The sequence below is a fragment of the Phyllostomus discolor genome, chromosome 4 (genome assembly GCF_004126475.2).
Source record: "Phyllostomus discolor isolate MPI-MPIP mPhyDis1 chromosome 4, mPhyDis1.pri.v3, whole genome shotgun sequence".
NCBI classification, from domain to species: Eukaryota; Metazoa; Chordata; class Mammalia; order Chiroptera; family Phyllostomidae; genus Phyllostomus; species Phyllostomus discolor.
In genome coordinates this window covers 98,826,368-98,848,930 of record NC_040906.2, presented here as the reverse complement: position 1 = coordinate 98,848,930, position 22,563 = coordinate 98,826,368, and the positions used below count along the sequence as shown (strand labels likewise).

The 22,563-nt window shown below is 35.4% G+C and overlaps 1 protein-coding gene across 1 annotated transcript in view; it reads left to right on the top strand.

The window, feature by feature from the left end:
* The window catches only part of ZRANB3 (zinc finger RANBP2-type containing 3), a 241,038-nt gene that overhangs the window by 177,968 nt on the left and 40,507 nt on the right, over positions 1-22,563 (top strand). Inside the window, 4 exon segments of the mRNA XM_036023662.1 lie at positions 12,965-13,084; positions 15,473-15,592; positions 18,669-18,848; positions 19,679-19,831. Coding sequence (XP_035879555.1) covers positions 12,965-13,084; positions 15,473-15,592; positions 18,669-18,848; positions 19,679-19,831 — 573 coding nt within the window.

Genomic DNA, 22,563 nt, shown 5'->3' with positions numbered 1-22,563 from the left:
TCTCCTCAGGGTTCCGGGGAATCTGATATAGTGGAGTAGAGTAAAGTGGTCAGAATTGTGCTTTCCAGAGAGAACTACAGCTATGTGGAGAACGCATTGATTGAAACAACCTGTAGGCAGGGAATCCACTGGGGATGTGCACTGGGAAATCAGGCTCATAGGGGGTGAGCTAAACCAAGGCACTGGCTATATATATTAATTGGAAACAAAGAAGAAATTCAGGAATGATTAAGATGGTGAATCAGTGCACATTGGTGATGACTGAATATAGAGGGGAGGGAAAAATAAAATCTAGATGTTTTGCTTGGCCAGCTAGGTTGATGTTTGTACCATTCATTGAAACTGAGAAAAACGGGAGACAGTTATGCCCAGTCTCCCATTAAATATGATCTGTGCCAAACTCAGCAAGGCACAAGCTGTTCAACAACAGAATATTTAGAATATTTTTTGTACTGTGCAATACCACATTAGAAATACTTTCTCTTTATTGAATCATTTGAACAATTATGATGAGAAATTTAAAGATAATTATAATTATCTAATAATAGTTTATTTAAATTTGAAAAATCTTGATAAGAGTGACAAGATTTTTAAAGACAATAATAAGTTTTCAAGTAAATTCGTTTGTGTGAATGTATAGTTACGTATAGGACATGATATTTTGGAGGCATATACCTTTATTTGTTGTATTTAATTTTTAAAAGACTATAACTATGTAATTAATAATGTATAAAGTATAAAATCTTTTTCTCAGCTCTTCTGAGGAAGTGAATACTTCCCACATCCATTTATATGACTATTTTAACACTGTTCATTAATTGTGGTTAGAGAACAATGAGATGACCTCTGGGGGGTCATCTATCTTCTTCCTTTGCTCTAGGCAGAGCTATATCTAGAGCCTTCCAGACAAATGTGTCTCCACCTATTCTAGTTTTATAGAGCTTCAGGATAGCTTTCTTTCTCTGCTCTAATCTCTCTTCTTTTTCTCATATCCTACAGTGTCTTCTAGGCAGACAGGAATACAGTACCGGTGCTTCAAATTAGGTCATGTCAGCAACTTAGGTCATACTAGTCTGATCATCATTAACATATACAGTGCTGTAGTACCCTACAGTTGTGGTATCAACATATGCCATCCATGTGCTGTATTTATTCTGATCTGCCTTTTGAGATTAAATACTTGTACTTCTTAAGAGGATAGAGGCTATATAAATTTTAAGTATACTTGTTATTATGTCCTTTTGTTATTACATTATTGAGATCTCTTTTTCAGATATTTCTTAATGATAACAAGTTTAATAATGATAATGAGCAGTAAATAATTATGATAAACACCAAACAAAGGAAATGCACATAAAATAATCAATGTTACTGGTAAAAAGTCACTTAGGGATCTCAGAAAATTAAAATTACTTTTCTTCTATATCATTATTTTTATTGCTTTTAATATTTATTGAGAGTACAGTAAAGACAAGTAAACAGATTACACTTAGGATCCGTATATTGCTCTCCTAGGAAGAAAACAGATATGGTATGGGATTTGGCCAGCTTTTAGCTATTTTCTGTTATGTTACAACATCTCAGTTTTAGAGAAAACCACTTTAAGAGAAATGCCAGTTATTTTTGTAGGATTAAACCAACCCATAATTGAAATTTCTGTTATTCTGGGAATGACAGCGTTCCTTAGTGCCTGAAAATTCTTTCAGAGGTAAATTGCTTTAAACACAGTTTCATTATGCACAAGATGTTTTTCCTCTTTGCTATTTTGCCTCAGCAGCTTAGCACAGGTAGAACTCTATTCATAATGTGCAGTGAGATATAATGAAGCCATAGCAGTAGTCTCTGCTGCACAGGGACTGGGATATTGCGAGACCTACACATGCTCTTCCTCAGCTAGTTCTTCTCTTTAAGGGTCTCTGGCTCTGAACCAGGCACAACCTGCCTCCTGTTCATTAGTAAGGAGATGGTCAATAATAATAAAGTGAAAATAGAATAATAATGTTATTTTAGAGTGCAAATAAAACAATAATGTTATTTTAGAGGAGGAAAAAGATAGTATATTAGTTATGTGGTCCTGTGGAATGGAAGAAGGCTCTATTGAAGTTGAAATTTCTGCTTGAGAAGAAAGAGTGATGTAAGGACTCTGAGGTGGCAGGAGTGGTTAAGTTTGGAATCACAGGTAGAGGGATTTGCCTTGGAGAAGAAAAGAAATACCTCTCTTGCTACAAAAAGAAAGCAAGTTTTGATGAGTAAAGATAAGGAAAGGGAATTCTTAGGTGATAAATTCTATTTACCCTGGGCAGTGGGAAGTTTGAGAGCCAAGAGGTAGAGGTTCTTATTTCAAAGAAAGTGGTAAAAGTTGAAGTTGTTTTTGTGATTTACTGTAGATAAAATAGTAATAATAATAGCTAACACTTCTACAGTGTTTACCATGTGCTAGGCACTATTCCAAGCTTATTTTATGCACTAACTCATTTAATTCTCACCGCCATTCCATGGAATATAGGTACTTCTTACCCTCTTTTACAGATGGGAAAATGAAAATACAATTGAAGTGTCTTGCTCAAGCACTCTCAGATTATAAATGATGGAGGTAAGATTTGAACCCAGTTTGGCTTCAGAGTACATGCAGTTAGCTATCATTCCCATAGGATAGCTGAATAAATTTAATAGTTGTTAGTGACTGTGGATTTAAAGTGGTGCCTATTTCCCTATTAGTGATTTTTCAGCATCCTTGCATAGACATGGAGAAGATACAGAATTTTTAAGTCTGTATGTTCTATGTATTACAATTTTAAACACTCAAATAAGGTTTATTCAGAACTATGCTTTAGTAATACAAAGTTGATTGTCTTATTGACATAACCTGTGGATGGAGTTTGGAAAGAAATTGAGACAGTTATAAAGTTGAATTCAGTTTTAAAAGACTTAGATTAGCTGTTTTGATTAATGACTTTTATGACCAGAATTCCATGAAATCAACTTCCATGAAAACAATTTTTTAGAAGTCCATAATAACTACTGGCTTTACTTTCTAACTTTCTCTAAATTTGAGTAAACCCAATGGAGTATGTCATTATGGGAATCTTCTCTCTCATCCATTCTATATGAGACAGAATGATTAGATAGAATGATTGCTTCATTAAGGTTGGTCCCAGAAAGCTTGATGGGAATGTTTAGGATCCCAGGTTCTTCTGTAAAATTGGGTTGGTTAAGTTATAAATTGGAGTTACTGTCTTCACACTGTGTTGTAGACCTTCTGCTTCTCAATTGAAAGTGGGCTGCTTGTGAAATTTGGTTGATGTCAAAAGATTGGATGTATTAGAAGTGTTAGTTTTCTACTTACACATACAGTCATAAACATGCTTAAAGATAAGAAAATAACACTTATAGTAGTTCACCCAAACCACCTTTGGAAGAGAAACTATGTTTTCTATAGTAAAATTTTGGCAAGGGGCTCTGTGAAATTTCCAAAACATTGACCTTATAGTATGGAACTAGCAGTCTTTCCTTGAAGACTGCCAGATTTGTAAATATTTTTTGGGTTTATGAAATGGTTTGTAAATTAAGAACAATGAACAAAGAGGAAGGAACTGCAGAAAACAAATTTCTAGCCTTTCTTTCATGATTGCCTGAGGGGAAAGTGTGTGAGGGGATGAGCAGTGCATATTCTCTTTGACTTTGGTACTTCCCTTTCTTTATTTTAGCTAATTTTAAAGGATAAAAGGCAAATTGACTCTCACAAATAAATTGATAAGAAATAGTGTAAGGTGAACTAGATGTAAATGAATACAAACAAGAAGGGCAAAGAGGATGTCAGCTGATTAACAACAAATAACATATGGAATATCTGTACACTGGAATGTTACTTGAAAGTAGAAAAGAAATTAAATACTGATACATTCTACAACTCAGATTGCAAACATTATGCTAATAAAGAAGCTGGTCACAAAAGACCACATATTGAATGATCCCTTTTAAATAAAATGTCCAAAAATAGTCCATGCCACAGGGACAAAGTAGATTCATGTTTGTTTAGAGCTAGGTGTGATGCTGGGACCTGGGGTGGGGAGGTAATGGCTAAGAGGTAAAGGATTTATTTTTAGGGTAGTGAAGATATTCTAAATTGATTGCGATGATGGATATACAATTTGATGAATATACTAAAAGACAAATTGAATCATACACTCGAAATGGGTGAATTTCATACCTTGTATGAATTATATATCTCAATAAAGGTGTTCTTTGTTTTTTTTTTAAGAAGGCAGGCTCTTCTCTCTCTACTTTGGCTGACCTAGTTCACCACTTGTCCTCAATGGCTTCCATAGTAACCCCAAGATGACTGCTGCAATTTCTGCATCATATGCAAACCATAATGTCTAAAGCAAGGAAAAGCTTTTCAATAAGTCCCTTTGTTAATGAGGATGTTTTTTTAACCCTGCCGTAAACTTTCCACATTTCTTATTAGTCAGAATCATTTGCAGGAGACATGAAAGTGCTAGGTTTGCTTAGACCAGTCACAGTTCGCCTCTTATTGATTGAGAAGGGCTTCAAGGGCTTTTCTTAAACTATATGGCCACCAGATATCTAAACAAAACTGCCATTTGGTCTGGGACCTGAGGACTTCAGCACTTAGAGAAGCTTCTTTTGGGCTTTTATTCCCTTAGCTAGAATTTATAGCCATTAAAGAAAAAATTATTCTGACATGTGTTAAAATGGTAAGAAAGACTTTAATCAAGATCATTGCAATAGGAATTGATTCTATTGCAATTGAGGAGAGAGCCTGCTCAACTCTGAATACAGCAAGGGCAGGTGGGGATTTATATAGCCAACCAGCAGGATAAGGGGATTGGTGGATGGCAAATTACTAAGAGAAGACATCAAGTATAGGGGGATTCTTGTTAAACTGACCTAATAGGATTCTTGCTAAAAGAAGGCCATGGACTAAGACATCTATTGTGAGTGATGAAAAACTTAGTCAAATATCAAGGGTTGATCAGGTATAAAAAGTGGAGGCATTCTCAGTAACTCAAGAATCTTTCTAAGAATGTAATAAGCAGGCCTGGCAAGGACAGGACAGACTCTGAAGGCCAAGGTTAAGGCCTAGTCAAGAAGAGGGCTCAGAGTAGCCTAACTATAGTTTGGTCAAGGAGTCTTTGTCGTAGCTCAGGTTTGATGTCTTTTTTTCTTTCTCCCTCTTATTATTTGACTAAAAGCTGACAATTTAAAATCAGGTAACTTTCAGTAGGTCTTTAATTGCAGTTAAAGACCTATTAATTAAGCCCTGGCCTGGTGTGGCTCAGTGGATTGAGTGCTAGCCTGAGAACCAAAGGGTTGCCAGTTCAATTCCCAGTCAGGGCACTTGCCCAGGTTGCAGGCTGGGTCCCGAGAAGGGGGCATGTGAGAGGCAAACACACTTTGTTGTTTCCTGCTCTTTCTCCCTCCCTTCCCCTCTATCTAAAATAAATAAGTAATATCTTTTTTTTAAAAAGACCTATTAGTTAAATTATTTAACTATTAGTTAAAGACCTATTAGTTGAAGAAATTTAACTAATTTCTTTAACTAATTTTACTTCAAAAGTATGATGTGTGTCTATTCACTGAAAAAAATTTAAGAAACAAATTTTACAACATATTCTCTTAATTTCTGCATTTCTTTAAATGAGATGTAGTGGGTAGTCTTCATTAGTTATTTAAATTAGATCTTTGACTAACAAACACATTAGTAAAAGACCAATTTCAATAAAAATAGAATTGTAAATACATGTATTTTCTGCAACTTCTATAAAACCTGAACCAGCAAACCTGATCATTAATAGGATCTGCCATTCCATATAATATTCACTAAAGCAAGTTTCTGTGCAGATAACTGAAAATACGACAATGCAGTGACAGTTTTAAAACAGGATAAAATCAGAATAGTTAAAATGCATGTATTGTATGTTTTAGAATGCAAACCTATGCAATCCCAACCTAAGGCCCTAAAATAATGTAAAGTCTATTTGTTAACATAGTTATTTTGGCTCTCCAAATGCATTTTCTCCTATATCATAATTAAGATTAACTTACTAGTTTAGTCCCAAGAGACAGTTTAGCACATTGTATAATTGAACTTTATAATATTAATAGTAACCATAAACTATTCTGAGCCAGTGATTGGAAAGAGTCAGGAGCACGGGGCTTGAGCTTTGGCATCAGCAGTTTCTGGTTGTAATAAGAAGGGAGCAATATCAGTGGAGGATTCTGGTAGAAATGACTTTCTTATAAAGAGGCCCAGAACACATTTGAGATTGGGATACAGTGATTATACAGTCTGCAGTGGAGAGTAAATGAATGTATCTTAAAAATAGTCCAACTTGACATGTATTTTTTGAAAGGCTTATCACAGTAAATATAGCTCTTTAGGCAAACTTGAAATTTATTAAAGTGGTTCAGTTACCATGGCAACGTGTCCAGAATGTATAGCTCCTTATTTTGAGAGGCCTTCATTTCCACTTTCTGAGGCACCGAAATCCAAGGCTAAAGTTCATGACAGCCTCTAGTCTCATTGTATGATGAATTTCTATTGTTTAGAAAATTTAGACATACAAAAAAACTTAGCTTGCAAAATCAGTCTTGTGACTTTATAGTCATATGCACAAATTTTCGACAGATATTTTTCAACTTTGAAATGCCCCTATTTTTAATTTTTTTATTATGACCAATGCCACATATGATCATAGTTTCATGAGGAGAAATAGCTATTTCAAAAAATAACAGTCCCCTAAACTTAACTCCCCAAAGGCAGCCACTTCCTATTCCTGCTGTTGACTTTTTTAGTGTTCACAAAAATCCCTCAGCTAAATCCCTCAGCTACACATTTATCTTACTTCTGGGTTTGTGTTACTGCTTGCTTTGTAATTTTAGCTGTCACCAATTGGCTTTCTGATGTGAAAGATACAATTTTAGCTCTTTCACTGCCCCACCCTCACACCCAGATCTTTCCTGTATTCCCATTCTCCCAACAAAGTGATAGGAAGGTAGGTAGGTAAGTAGGTAAATGGGTGGATGGAGGGATGGATGGATGGATAGATAAATCCATGTAGTTATACTTCTAATAATTTTATAGTAATTTATACAAATTTTGGCTTAATATTTGCCATGTATATTATTAAAACCATGTTTATAATATTTACAGGTGAACCATGTAATATATTATGAATATATTTTTCTTCTTCAACTCATTTTCAATAATTGATCTTCAAACTTTCCCCTAGTGGTTCAATTTACTCTCAATATCTTTTAAACATTAGCACTGTATTAATTTTATCTATGTAAAGAAATTTTACCTGCAGCCTTTGATCAGCTCCAGCCTGCTGCAGGGCTCTCATCCTGGGGATTTTCTTTATTTATACCTTGTGCTGAATTACCTCTTTACTTGATATTATTATTTTCATTTGTTCACCTCCTTGCTTTGCTGGCCATATTCTTCAGTAGCCTCCTAAGAATGTATGGGAGGTATTATTTGAATCCTTGCATATTTGAAGATGCTTTTATTCTATTCTTATATCTGATTTTCAGTTTGGCTAGATATAAATTCTTAATTGGAAATTACTTTTATCTCAGAATTTTTAGTATTGATATTGAGGTATCCAATGCAACTCAAACCTTTTATTCTATTTTGATTTTGTGAAATATTTTCTTCCCTTTCTGGAAGCTCATAGAAATATTTCTTCATCCCCAGTGTTTCAAAATTTCGTGATGGACCTTATTCTGGGTATATTTTCATTCATTGTGAAGAATCTTCAGTGAGCCTTTTTCATATTCCATTTGGAAACTTATTTCCTTAAGTTTGTTTTTTAAAGATTTATTTATTTTTAGAGAGGGGGGAAGGGAGAGTATGAGAGGAAGAGAAACATTGATCAGTTGCTTCTCACACGCTCCCAACTGGGGACCTGGCCCACAACCTAGGTATGTGCTCTAACTGGGAATTGAGACAGCAAACTTTCTGTTCCCAGGCCAGTGCTCAATCCACAGAGCCATACCAGCCAGGGCTATTTCCTTAAGTTCTATAAAGCATTCTTTATTTCTTTGATTATTTTATTTCTTCTGTTTCCTCTGTATTGCTTTCTAGAACTTTTCTTAAGTATATTTTATTGATTTTGTTATTACAGTTATCCCACCCTGGTCCCCCCCGCCTTTTCCCCACCAATCTCCCCCCTTGGTTCATATCCATGGGTCATGTGTGTAAGATTTTGGGCTTCTCCATTTCCTATGCTGTTCTTAACATCCCCCTGTCCATTTTGTTCCTACTAATTATGCTTCTTAATCCTTGCAGCATTTCCCTCATTCTCCTCCTTCCTCCTCCCAGCTGATACCCAACCAATGATCTCCATACCTATAATTCTGCTCCTGTTCTGATTGTTGGCTTAGTTGTTTTTTGTTTTGTTTTGTTTTTTAGATTCAGTTGTTGATAGTTTTAATTCGTTGCCTTTTTTTAAAGATTTTATTTATTTATTTTTAGAGTGGGAAGGGAGGGAGATAGAGAGAGAAACATCAATGTGTGGTTGCTGGGGGTTATAGCCTGCAACCCAGGCATGTACCCTGGCTAGGAATTGAAACTGTGACACTTTGGTTTGCAGCCCGCGCTCAATCCTCTGAGCTACGCCAGCCAGGGCTAATTTGTTCATGGTTTTGATCTTCTTCTTCTTAAATAAGTCCCTTTAACATTTTATGTAATAATGGCTTGGTGATGATGAACTCCCTTAGCTTTACATTGTCTGGGAAGCACTTTATCTGCTCTTCAATTCTAAATGATAGCTTTGCCGGATATCTAGGTTGTAGGTCCTTGCTTTCATCATTTTGAATACTTCTTGCCAATCTCTTCTTGCCTGCAACGTTTCTTTTGAGAAATCAGCTGAGAGTCTTATGGGAACTCTTTTGTAGGTAACTCTCTGCTTTTTTCTTGCTGCTTTTAAGAGTCTCTCTTTATCTTTAACCCTTGGCATTTAAATTATAGTTTGTCCTTGTGTAGTCCACTTTGAGTCCAACTTGTATGGGACTCTCTGTGCTTCCTGGACTTGTATGTCTATTTTCTTCACCAAATTAGGGAAGTTTTCTTTTATTATTTTTTCAAATAAGTTTTCTTTTTTTTTTTCAAATAAGTTTTCAATATCTTGCTCTTCTTCTTTTCATTCTGACACCCCTATGATTCAATGTTGGTACATTTAAAGTTGTCCCAGAGGTTCCTAAGCCTATCCTCATTTTTTTTAAATTTGTTTCTTTCTGTTCTGGTTGAATGTTCATTTCTTCCTTATGCTCCAAATCATTAATTTGAATCCCGGCTTTCTACCCTTCACTGTTGGTTCCCTATGGATTTTGCTTTATTTCACTTAGTATAACCTTCATTTCTTCCTTTATGTTGTTGCTGCACTCAAGGAGTTCTCTGAGTATTCTAATAACCAGTGTTTTGAACTCTGCATCTCATAAGTTGGCTATCTTCATTTCTCTATGGAGTTTTGATTTGTTCTTTCATTTGGGCCATATTTTGTCTCCTCAATTTGGGAGGCTCCCTGTGTTTGTTTCTGTGTATTAGGTAGAGCTACTTTTACTCTCTGTCTTAGTAGCATGGCCTATGTAGAAAAGGCACCTAAATTGGCAGGGCAGGGCAACCCATTTCACTACTTTGTGGTTTTGTGTAGGGGGAAGGCTCAGAGAGGGGACCATGCCACTGTCTGGCTTCGGGAGGTTTGCCCAGGACTTGCCCCATTTCCAGTCACTTCATCCACTTCCTGTATGCAACTCCAGCTGCTGCCCTGGTGGATTGGGTAGGTTTATGTTTGTTTTAAGTCCATGCAGGCCCTTTAAGTGGGGAAAATCGGGCAGTTTCTTCCATGCCCACCCACCCCCCCCCCGCCCCCTCAACACTCACTGGTTTTTACAGCCAGAGGTAATAGGGATTTCTCTTCCAGGTGCTGGAACCCTGGGCTGTGTGATCTGGCCTGAGGCTAGGATCGCTTGCTCCCAAGGTATCCCTCCCAGTTTTAATCCACCATACGGGAATGTAGAACTATCCGTTCTGCCACCACAACTGCCACCCCTCTTTGTCACACCACCTCTCCGCCTATCTCTGTGACTCTACCCTTCCTACCAGTCTGGATGAATGTGGCTTCTTTAAATCCCTGGTTTTAAGGATTTCCATACAACTTGATTTTCTGATGGTTCTGGGTGTTTTTTGTTTTGAGATCTAGTTGATTCTTTCTATGGCCACACGAGGAGGCAAAGCATGTCTACCTACACTGTTTTCTAGAACTTTTTATTCATATATTGCCCTCATGGCTTGGCCTTCTAATTTTCTTATATTTTATATATTTCTAATGATTTTCAATGTACTTTCTGGAAGATTTTTCATCTACTTTCTGGATGATTTCCTCAGCTTAACACCCCGTGATTTTTTTGTTTCTGTTATTATATTTTTAACAACATTGCTTCCCTTTTTCTCCAATTACTCCTTTTTTTCTGGCATACTATTATTGGTTTATCAATGTAATCCCTTCTAGTTTTCTTGTCTCTGGATAGTTGATGTGTTCATATAGGTTGTTTTCTACAAATGCCTGGTGACCTTTTTTGCTTGTCTTTGCAAGTAAGACACAATGCTAACTGGAAACTCGGTTTATGGATATGGCTTGTAAACGGTAGCCTTCATTAAAGGGTGATCTGACTGCCATGCCTTGCTGAGGAACCCCCAATATCAATATCTTTAGTCTTTTCTCTTTGAGTGGTCAGATTCCTCAGAAAAGAGTTATTTGATATGATTCTGCTCTCCTGCCTAGAGAATGTAAGGCTGTGTGTTTTGGGCCTGTGTGGGGGGTAAGAAGATTAAGGGAGAAGAGCAGGTCTCAGCATTTATTATGTAACTTTCATTTAATCCCCATGATTTTTATAGGATAGCCTACCACCAATGTGGGATTCCTCCATCTAGATACCCTCTATTTTACCCTCTCTGGAAAATAAATCTCTAGTTTTCTGCCAGGATGTGTTGGGAAGTCACTTATTGTATGGAATTGGTAGAGACAGGATATGGATGAGTGTTGCACATATTCAGCTTCTTAAACATTCTTTCAACCAGTCTTCCAGTTTTAGCTACATGTCCATCCTCCTTTGAGAGGTGTTATTTCCTGATTTTTTAAAGATTACTCATTGTTAACCAGATGCTTCTCAGTTTTTCATACTGACAATTTAGGAACTGTTAGGTTGGCTACTCAGTTACCAGGCATCTGTCTACTTTTTAGTTTCAGTATTAATTGCTATCAGCCCCTCTCCAACCCTCTTTCTCCCTATACTCACTACTATTATTTAAATATAGGACTGAGCTGACGAGGTTGTAGAGAAAAGGGAACCTTAGTGCACTGTTGGTGGGAATGCAGACTGGTGCAGCCACTGTGGAAAACAGTATGGAATTTCCTCAGAAAACGAAAAATGGAACTGCCTTTTGACCCAGCAGTTCCATTGCTGGGATTGATTATACCCTAAGAATCCTGAAACACCAATTCAGAAGAACCTGTGCACCCCATGTTCATAGCAGCTCAATTTACAATAGCCAAGTGCTTGAAGCAACCTAAGTGCCCATCAACAAATGAGTGGGTCAAAGAAATATGCAACATTTACACAGTGGAATACTATGTAGCAGAAAGAAGGCATTCCTACCCTTTTGCAACAGCATGGATGGATCTGGAGAGTATTTTGCTAAGTGAAATAAGCCAGGTGGTGAAAGACAAACACCATATGATCTCACCTGTAAGTGGAACCTAATCAACAAAACAAATAAGCAAGCAAAATATAACCAGAGACATTGAAATTAAGAACAAACTGACAGTAATCAGAGAGGAGATGGGGGGAGATAATGGAGGAAAAGGGGAAACAGGTTGTCAAGGAACATGTATAAAAGACACATGGTCAAAGCCAAAGGGGTTTAGGATCGAGGGTGGGAGGTGGGGATGGCTAGGGTGGGGGGGTGGGGAGTGTTGGGGGAAAAATGGAGACAACTGTACTTGAACAACAATAAAGAAAAATAAATAAATATAACACTGAGAGTGGAGATTAAATGTGTTCAGCCTACTATCTTTTCCCAAAATTGCAAAGTAACTAATTTTTAACAGTTAAGAGGCTATTTTCATGTTTTAGGTTTAATTCATGCTACCCACTTTAAATTCATTGTATTGGATTCATCTCATATTGATTTCTTACCCGTAATAGGTAACTTGGCCTCAAGTTAACTAAGAAAAGCCTATTCAATCTGCACTTTTTTTATTTTTTCCTTTTCCTCACTACAGTTTCTTTGTGTCTCCTCATTCTCTCAGACCTCCCTTCTATCCTCTTAATCTCATCACTCCAGCCTCCGCTGTGACCCTTTCCATCCTGGAGACAAACTGAACCTCCTCATTTTTCATTCTTCCTTAAAATGCCCTGTTTGTAATTCTACTTAAACTTTTTAGCTTAAAAAAAATCAATAAACCAACTTTTCTTAATCATTAAGCATTAGTCCCAGCTTTCTTATTCTTCTTTAGTTTTCCCTTTTTATAAAGTAAAAATGCCATTCATCTCACTTTTTACCTTTTATTTTCTTCTTAACTTCATTTCACTTAGTCTTATATATGAGCTTTTTAAAAAATTACCTTCTAAGCAAAACCTCTTCTTGGTCATAGTCTACTTGAGTACCTACTTTCCATTGAAACTCTTTTCTTGTTTTTTTTTTTTCCTAATTCTTATATTGTTCTTGTTTCCTCAGTTTTTTCCTCCTTTGTCCCTTTTCTCCCACTTACTATTATATGTGATTCTACTTCCTTAGGCTTGTTAGAACACAAAGCAGTTAAAAGTTCATAAAAATGTATTGATGTTTGAGTTTTCCTTGACTTATTAAAAGAAAGTAAGATGATATTTAATAAACATTTTATTATATTAATAAGTTTTAACATTTAATATTTAGGCAGGTGCTGTAAAGGATTACATTAAGATGATGCTTCAAAATGATTCACTTAAATTTCTGGTTTTTGCTCACCATGTCCTCATGCTCCAAGCTTGCACAGAAGCAGTCATAGAGAACAAGGTATGTTAGCACTTGTCTATCACGTACTTTTAGGGTGCACATTTTTAATATACCAAACATCAGTTGTCTTATAATTGCATTTTTGCCTGCTTTTCATGGTGGTACATAAATTATAGATATTTTTCTTGAAAATTATACTGATATTATATTACTCTTGTATTGATGGTATCCTGTTAAAGTTTGCCTTTTATACCAGTGTTATAATTCTTCACTAATCAAATGATCTGGATTAAAATTTACTGCCTTGATAGGAATGATGTGAATTTGGTTTTTGTTAATAGTATACAACTTAAGATATGTATAGGCAGTTAAAGGTTAATTTTTTGTTTACCCACAAGGCACCCCTGGAATGTGGGTGATGTCCAGAGGAAAGGAAGAATGAAGTTAACTGATTTTTGTGCCCAGCTATAGTCCTACCTTTTAAACTCCAGGCTGTATACTCTTTAGAATACGGCTATTAAGATTTAGTATAAATGAATTTATAGCATATCGTTCAGGAAATCTCTCAGGTAAGCTCCAACAAGCCTGCTGGCCTTCCTGCATCTCCTTAGGTCCACCCTATTTCCCAGCAGTTCTGTCAGTGATAGCATCATCCAGAAGAAATTTCCTGACAAATTATGTGAGCTTAATATATACATAACAGCAGAACTTCCTTCTGGTGTAGGTAGTTGTTGTTGTGTTTTTTTAATGGAGGAATAAAGCCATATTTTTTATCACTTTGTATAGTATAGATTTTTCAAGCACTAGCTAATAGATTCATTGACATTACCAAAAATGTAATACTGAGCCCTGGCTGGCGTAGCTCAGTGGATTGAGTGCGGGCTAGGAACCAAAGTGTTCGATTCCCAGCCAGGGTACATTCCTGGGTTGCAGGCCAGAACCCCCAGCAACCACACATTGAATCTTTCTCTCTCTCTCTCTCTCTCTCTCTCTCTCTCTCCCTCTCTCCCTCCCCTTCCCTCCCTTCCCTCTCTAAAAAAATAAATAATAAAGAAATAAAATCTTAAAAAAATCAATTAAAAAATGTAATACTGGTATTTTCTTTATTGAAAGATTTATGATAATATAATAAAGTACTATATACTGAAATACACTTTCTTATTGATTATCTTATAGGGTCTGTAAAACACCTGCAGAGGGAGAGTTAATCTTAGAAATAATTTTAGATGATTGAGCAATCATTATAGATCCATAATATTTTCTCATTCTGATTCTAGTATACCTTAGAAGTACTGGAATGTATTCCAAGAGTAACAATCTATCTCTCTTTCTCACTTCTGCTTTACTGATATATTTAGAATCCCATTTAACATTACTAAGAGTTACAAATGTTAGGTAGTCATGATGTTGGAAGTGAATTTCTCTCAAATACCTTAGAGTCTGACAATGTGTTTTCTTTAGAAAGACCCTCAGAAGAGTTTATAATCTACCTTAATGGATATTAAATGGATCACTGGTCAATTCTATCTGTTTTATGAAGACAAAGTTAATAAGGGGCATTCTATTTAATGAATAATTTGACTGTCTTATATAAGTGAAATTTCTGCCTTCACCTATTTAAGACTATGTTTTCCATAAAAGTACATATAGAAATGAGATTATTTGAAATTCAGGGCTTATACTTGTTTTACAAAGCTGAGTAATACACTCTTTTCAGCTTCTGTAACACACGCTGATTGCTCCCTTTTCTCAACTCAGATCAAATCATTCTTAAAAGACAGCACTGTTCAATTTAGCACTTAATTGTTTCCCTACCTTTTAAAAATGTGGGTGGTTGTCTTGGTCCCTACCTCAAGGGACATGACCATAACACATTTTTCTTTCAACATTAATAATGGGGGAGGGGGGAAAGAACTCAAATTGTACATTAAAAAAGATAATTTCTCAGTTCATACCTGAGATATTTCAGAAACAGACATACCACCCTTCATGAACTTCTAGTACATGTACAGAATCCTCATTTTCCTTTCTTGCAACATCTGATCTTACTTTTACTTTGGAGTTCGTGATTCTGTGACTTGAAAGTTACTCTGATCCAGCATTAATTTGGCGTATTAATTTACATAGAATTCTACTGGGCAACATTAACTTAATTTAGTCATGAACTGCTATTATGTACAAGACATTGAGCTTTGCAATGATGGTGTGAAGATAAATTGGACATAGATCCTAACCTCAAGTAGCTTAAAAGATTAAAAGATATAAAATTGTTATCAGACACTATTAAGAAATTTGGTTAAGATTCGTCTTGTGTAACATTTACCAACCTGTTATCTTAACTAGTTTCTGTTTTATTATGTGAACATAAAAATAAGCCATAAAGTATATAAAATAAGCTGGGTATATAGGGGCTTGTCCTAATTTTGCCATTTCCTTTGTTAATGCTAGACTCGTTATGTTAGGATAGATGGAAGTGTTCCATCCTCAGAAAGAATACATCTGGTTAATCAGTTTCAAAAGGATCCTGAGACTCGTGTTGCTATCCTAAGCATTCAGGCTGCTGGTCAGGTAAGAAATTTCATGTCTTGATAATAAAATGCCTTTGAGGTAATAAAAATGCCATTAACCATAATTATAACTTTATATCTCATATCTGATGTAATCAATATTCATTCTATTTTAGATAGTGCTAGAAAGTATAATAGGAGGAGGCCTCACCACCTCTGACTGAAGTCTTCCTACATTTTCAAGGAGAGAATTTCTTAGAAGAATATAGTTCATTTGACTGAAATACTTTCTCATGACTTTCTTTTCTTCTTTTGAATTTGCATAGAATTTTCCCATCCCTTTCTTAGAGTGCTTGTCTTACTTGACTGTCAGAGTCTGTGAGGCAAGGTGGCTTGAGGAATAAGAACTTTTCTGTCTGAGAACTCTTTATGGAGTCCCCCTGTTTGCCCCTTAGAATTACATTTGGCTGCAAGTAAATGAAAACTCAAATTAAGATAGACTTAAATGCATAGAGTTTTACTCTCTCATGTAGATAGCCCAAGCCTAGTGTGGTGGTTCCACAAAGCCCTTAGGACCTAGGCTCCTTCTGGCTTTCTGTTTTTCCACTCTTAACAGGTATCTCATTTCTAAGAGGGCTGCTAGAGTTCCTCCAGCATGTCTTTGATTCAGACAGCTGGCTGGAGAAAGACACACTATGTCTCACTGGCCTGCAGTTAGTCCCGTGGCCACAACTAACTTCAAGACAAGCTAGGGAAAGTAGCATTTATTCCAGATAGTGATGCTAAAAATCAGGTGTTACACTGCCAAGGATTAAAAATAGACATTGAGGTAAAGAACAAACTGCCAGTAACCAGAGCGGTGGGGGAGGGAAATAACGGGAAAAAAGGGAAAGGGTTGTCAAAGAGCATGTATAAAGGGCCCATGGACAAAGTCTAAGGGGGGTAGATTGAGGGTGGGAGTTAGGGGTGGGTGGGGTGGGGAGTAGTGGTAGGAAAACAGAGATAACTGTATTTGAACAACAATAAAAATTATTTAAAATATATACAAAATTATAGAAAAGAAAAGAATAGATACTAGGGAAGGCAATAATAGTCTCTGCCACACTGTGGAAGAGGGAATCTTTCTGAACTTTTTTTCTAGTAATATTCTGAAACAATTTGATATAAATGTCTAAGCCAGGATATTTAACATAGGGGAAAATAATTGAACATGTGACTGTGCATCCAACCTGGTATATGCCATATCTGTCATCTCCTGTGGACTCGAATATGAACCACAGCCAAAGATCTGCTTTTACCCAGCAAATTGTATACACAGAGAAACTCCATGAGGATTTATAAACACATACATACAATTTTGCTTGGTTCTAGAACTACTAGGAATTCTAACCAAAAGGAGGGTTGTCTCAACATTTCCTTGATGTTGGATTATACTTGCAGTAATCTGAGTTTTAGATCTGTTAAAATATTCTAGACTTAGAACATATTATCAAACAGAGCATAAAATTACAAATGGAGTACTCATAATATGGGAGAATAAATGTAGGAGATGCCAGGCAAGAGAGTTTAGGAGTGGCCTGATAAAAGACTTTGAAATTAAAATTGCACAGGGCACTCACATTTTATTCAAGACTATATTCCTAACAACCTTGTATAATTCAAAATTCATATACTTGAATGCTAGTGTCTTCATAGGAATAAAGGAAAGTAGAAAGAACTTTGTTGTTAAGGCATATGGATCTTCCATTGTAGTTTAGTAGTAGCTCAGAGTGATGTTGCCATCTTATATGGTCATGAGATGCTTTTTACATGCTTAAAGGTGTCTGTCTTTATTTGTTTGTTTGTTTGTTTGTTTTTAAAGTTTTTCGTTTTTTAGGTTTTATTTTTTTTTTTAATTTATTTTTAGAGAGAGGGGAACGGAGAGAAAAAGAGGGGGGAGAAAAATCAATGTGTGGTCGCCTCTCAAGTGGTTCCCACTGGGGTACCTGGCCTGCAACCCAGGCATGTGCCCTGACTTGGAATCAAACCGGGGACCTTTTGGTTCACAGCCCTCGCTCAGTCCACTGAGCTACACCAGCCAGGGCTAAAGGTGTCCTTATTTAAATACTTTTTATTTTTCAGCATTATCTCTAATATTTTGTGGCATTTCTTGTCCTAAGTAGCAGAACAGATTAGCATGGTGGTTGTTTCTATTACTTCTAACTTCTGTTCCAAAGTGATTGATCTTCAGTGAATTTTCAGCTTGAATGCCACCATTTAATGAATGCTGGTATGATGTGTTATGTGATATAAAACCCTTAAAGTTAAAATAACATGCCATAAAACAGCACAGCAGTCACAAAAGTCGCTCACTCGGAACTTCCAGTGTATGTGAACAACAGCTTGGAGTAGTTGGTAGTCTCAAAGGATGGTAAGTATTTCTGCCAACCCCTGTATGTGGCAATAGCATAAGCATGCTTCGTATTTCACTCAGCCTGCCAGCTTTAACATCATGCATTTTTTACTCAATTTTAGTTTGAGGAGATTTGCTTATTTCATGTAAAACAAGACTTAGTTAATGATTTTAATGTTGTACTATTTCAAACTGATGTAAAATGCAATTGTGTTGTCTATATTGAGATACAGGCCAGTAAACTTCAGGGCCTTTGGAATGTAATGTAAGAAATTTCATAGAAGAGAACAGTATGACAGAAGACTTGATTTTCTTGCTTTATGGGACAGCAATATGAATTAAATGAATAGAGGATGTCATTGCTGTCTGCCTAGTTGCTATGGATACCATGTGTTATAGATTATATTCTCATTTATAATGTATTTTATTAGATTTCCACTGGTAATATGAATCTAGTCTTCATCAGAGGATAAAGTGATTTTGTGTATAATATTCATCAAACTGACTTTTGAAATACACCTTAAATGTGTTTGGTAGTTCACCTGGCTATCTTGGAGTAAGTAGTCTTCATGTGCCTTTCATAAATTAAATTTTTGTAATCTGGCTTACTATGAAAGATTAACTTGTTTCTATGTCCTTCAACAACCTCTTGTCTATTTAATGTGTTCAGAAAGACTACTATACATAGCTCTATGTTATATCATCAGTTCATTTACATCTTAATTTCTTCACTTATTTTGCTAAGGGTTTGACATTTACTGCTGCAACTCATATTGTGTTTGCTGAGTTATACTGGGACCCTGGACATTTAAAACAAGCAGAAGACCGTGCTCACCGAATTGGACAGTGTAATTCTGTGAATATTCACTACCTCATTGCAAATGGGACTCTAGACACCCTTATGTGGGGGATGTTGAATCGCAAGGTAAAGCTTGAATTCAAGCCTGGTTACTAATTTTACTCATTATTATCCGTAGTCTACATGAGTTAAGAGGCAGAGTTTTAGTGTTTTCAGGTAAAGGATACTTAAGTACACTAAGGTACTGATGTTAATAGAGACCAAGTTCAGAAAAGGTTTCAGTTGGTAGTACTGTACTTGCTATCCTCTGTAATAAAAGAGAGGCATGAATTTCCATGTATTCCTATTATCTCTCAAGCCCTTCTCCTACCATTCTAGAGGCCAGAGGAGAGGTTAGCTAGCAAGGAACCAGAATGCTTTCAAGCACCAAATCTTTTTCATTAAGTAAAAATAAACCCTTTCTCAGAAGCAATCTTGAATTCAGAACTAATATTGGATAGAGGACACCTTGTACCCGACTCTAGAAGAGGTAGAAGGGACATTGCTTGTTCTGTGTCCTGAGTTGTCTCTTCTCCCAACTTTGAGGAATGTTTATGGAAAAGATTTGACTAAGGATTAGAGGATAGTTTTCAAGCACTGAGTATAGATATTCAAAATGGCCAATCATGTAGGTTCAATTTCAAAGTTTATAAATATTAGAGTAAAAGTTTTTATGAGAAAAGCAAACAAGATAATTTCTCTAGTTAAGACCTCTTTTTCATAAGAATAGGAATCACTGACTTGGTCATTTGACTGTGACTATGAATAATTATATTACTACAGCCCGTGATATGTTGAAACAATATGATTTCCTTTAATGGATTACTTGTGATTCAAATGCAAAATCAAGTTATAGCTTAGAAAATATCAGCTGTGAAGTGAATGTTATCAAATTCATATGCTTTTCCATCCTCCAGACTCAGGTTACTGGGAGCACATTGAATGGTAGGAAGGAACAACTTCAGGCTGAGGAAGGTGATAAGCAAAAATGGGATTTCCTGCAGTTTGCTAAAGCTTGGACGCCAAATGAAAGTTCTGAAGAGCTGAGGAAGGATATTTTGTTCACTCATGTAAGAAGATTATATAACTTACTCTTTTCTATCTTTTTAAGATCCTGAAACGATAACTTTATTTTATATTACTTTAAATAGCAGTCTTCAATTATTCATGCTGAAAAACCTCTTAGAACCAAAAGATAGCACTGATGGAAGGAGGCCGCAGCAGTGGCTTGTATCTTGCACCAGTCGCATATCAATGCCTCACTGTTAGCTCCTTGGGAAAACAAGCTAAGTAGAATCCAACCTCAGAAGAAAACATAGAAGGCTATCTTTATGATCCTGAGGATAGGTAAAGATATATTAAATTTGCCATAAAATGTAACATAAATAAATTAGAGACCAAGTAAAGAGATTTGCATTGCAATGTCTAAAGTATATAAAGAATTTATACAATTCAGTTAATAAAACACAATTGGTATAGAATGTGAGTATCAGAGGATATCTGAATAGCCAATAAACATGAAAAGCAGCTCTTCCTCAACTATAGTAATGGTTTTTCTAATTCCATCATTGCTTCTATATTTTTTAGCTGACATTTTTTTTATAAAGAGGACTTTATTTCTCATTTAAAAAAATCACTAAGCTTAGGAATTCTATTAGTTATTTAATGTGTTATAATCCTTCACTTGAAAAAAATCTGACTAGTGAAAGCTCCTTTTTTAGAAAAAATAGCTTTCTATAATTCTCTGAGTGCTTTTTGCTTTCTGAGAAATAATATATTCCAGATTCACCATGTATTTTCTTGGCCCCAGATCGGGAAGTGGACATTTCTTTAAGGAGCCCTGATTGCCTTTACTGGCAAATAGTATTTAGAAATTAGGGGTTTTTGCTACTCTGAGATGTCATTGCTCCTGGCATATTTGCAGTGTACAGAGCTATTTATATACAAATACATAGTTTTGCATGGATAAGTAAACATGTTTGTATGTGTATATATGTCTGTGTATATGTATGCATTATTAAGTCATAAATTCATACAAATGCCTTCTGTTCAAATCTAGCACCACCTAGTTCTTCTTCACTTTCTCCATATATCTAACACAAATATAAACATTTATATTTATCTGTCCAACAGTGAGAACTCTGGTTCCTGATATCATCAACATATTTACTCATTTGCTCTATTCTTTCATACATGTAAATACTTTTTAAATTACTATGCTAACACCACTACCAACAGCTAAGTAAAATTCAAGATATCTTAGAAGTTTTAATTAGGTTCTACTAAAAATATATAGGCATAGCATTCTGTCTAAATGTTATTTGAATTGGGGTTTTTTCTATGTGGGATACTTGTACAAGTATGTTTGTTGAATCACTTTTGTAATGCAAAAAATTGAAAGCAACCAAAATGCCCATCAATAGGAAAATAGCTATATATACTGTCGTAAGGTACTATTTGGAAGTTAACACAAATGGTAGATTTATATGTATGACTAGATTTTGAAAACAATGTTATTTGTAAAATGCATAGCATGCATGTGCACACACACAAACACATGCACTTAAATAATATGTATTTATGAATACATGCATATGTAATAAAATATATAAACATAGACTGGAAGAATACATACCAAATATATAATATTGGTTGCTTCTGAGAAGAGGAGAATGGGTCTAGGGAAGAGTAAAAATGTCACAGCAACTTCATCAGAAATATTTTATTTATAAGAAGGATTAGAAGTAAATACTACAATGTTAGTATTTATAGATTGTGAATGGCGGGTATATGGATGTTTGTTATATTCTCTGTACAGTAATGAGTGCTATTTGGAGGCCATATATAGACTGGATAAGAAATAAAATATTAGAGAAGCCTAGAGTCATTCAAACTATCTGCTTTTTCCTAGCTGTTTTGGGGCAATATGGTATGAGTTATAGGGTGTTCAGTTTTAATTTTTGAAAGAATTGATCAGGAATTGTAGGAATAAAATTAAAGTCTATACTTGTTTTTTCAAAATATACAATTAAAAATTAGTATAAAGTTTAATACCATAAAAACATAATACAGGGTCCAGCACAAAGGACACCCCTTTTTATTACAAAATCATAAGTATGTAATTCTGTAACATAACAATATTATACTCAAGCACACCATATAACATTTTAGGTGACATGTTCAAATTGCTGTCCATCTCGTGTAAGACATTCATGTACCCTATCAACCACACTCAAGAAGGTGGTACTTCTGCCAGACCCTGTATTTTTATGTGTAATCTTCCTAAGTTTCTTATGTATCTCCTTTGCAGAGCCAGTACTTTTTTCCTAGGATACTAGAATGCTCTTTAGTCAAGTATTGCTTCAAAAAAAAAAGGACTGTTTCTCAGAATTTTTTTAGGCTAAAAACTCCTTTTGGTAGTAGTTATTACCTTATACTTTAATTAATTAAAAACCAGGTATTCTAGGTATTTAAAATATATATAACTCAAACTATAAAAATATAACCATTGTTTATCATTGTTTTTTCTCTAAAATTCCCTAACAAACTACATTTAAAAGTTCATTTATAAGACAACTATTAAGAATTTGAAACCTGAAATACATCTTCCCACATTTATACATGTTTATTATTTATATCTTTGTATAAAGAAAAAGTATATATCTCTGTATAAAGTTAAAGATATCCCCCAGTCACCCTGACCAAATCTTACTTTCCTGAGTTAGGTGTTCACCTTAACAGTTTACTGTTACTTTGCACAGAATTTCCAATGCATGGTTTTATACAGACATGGTTTTATAGA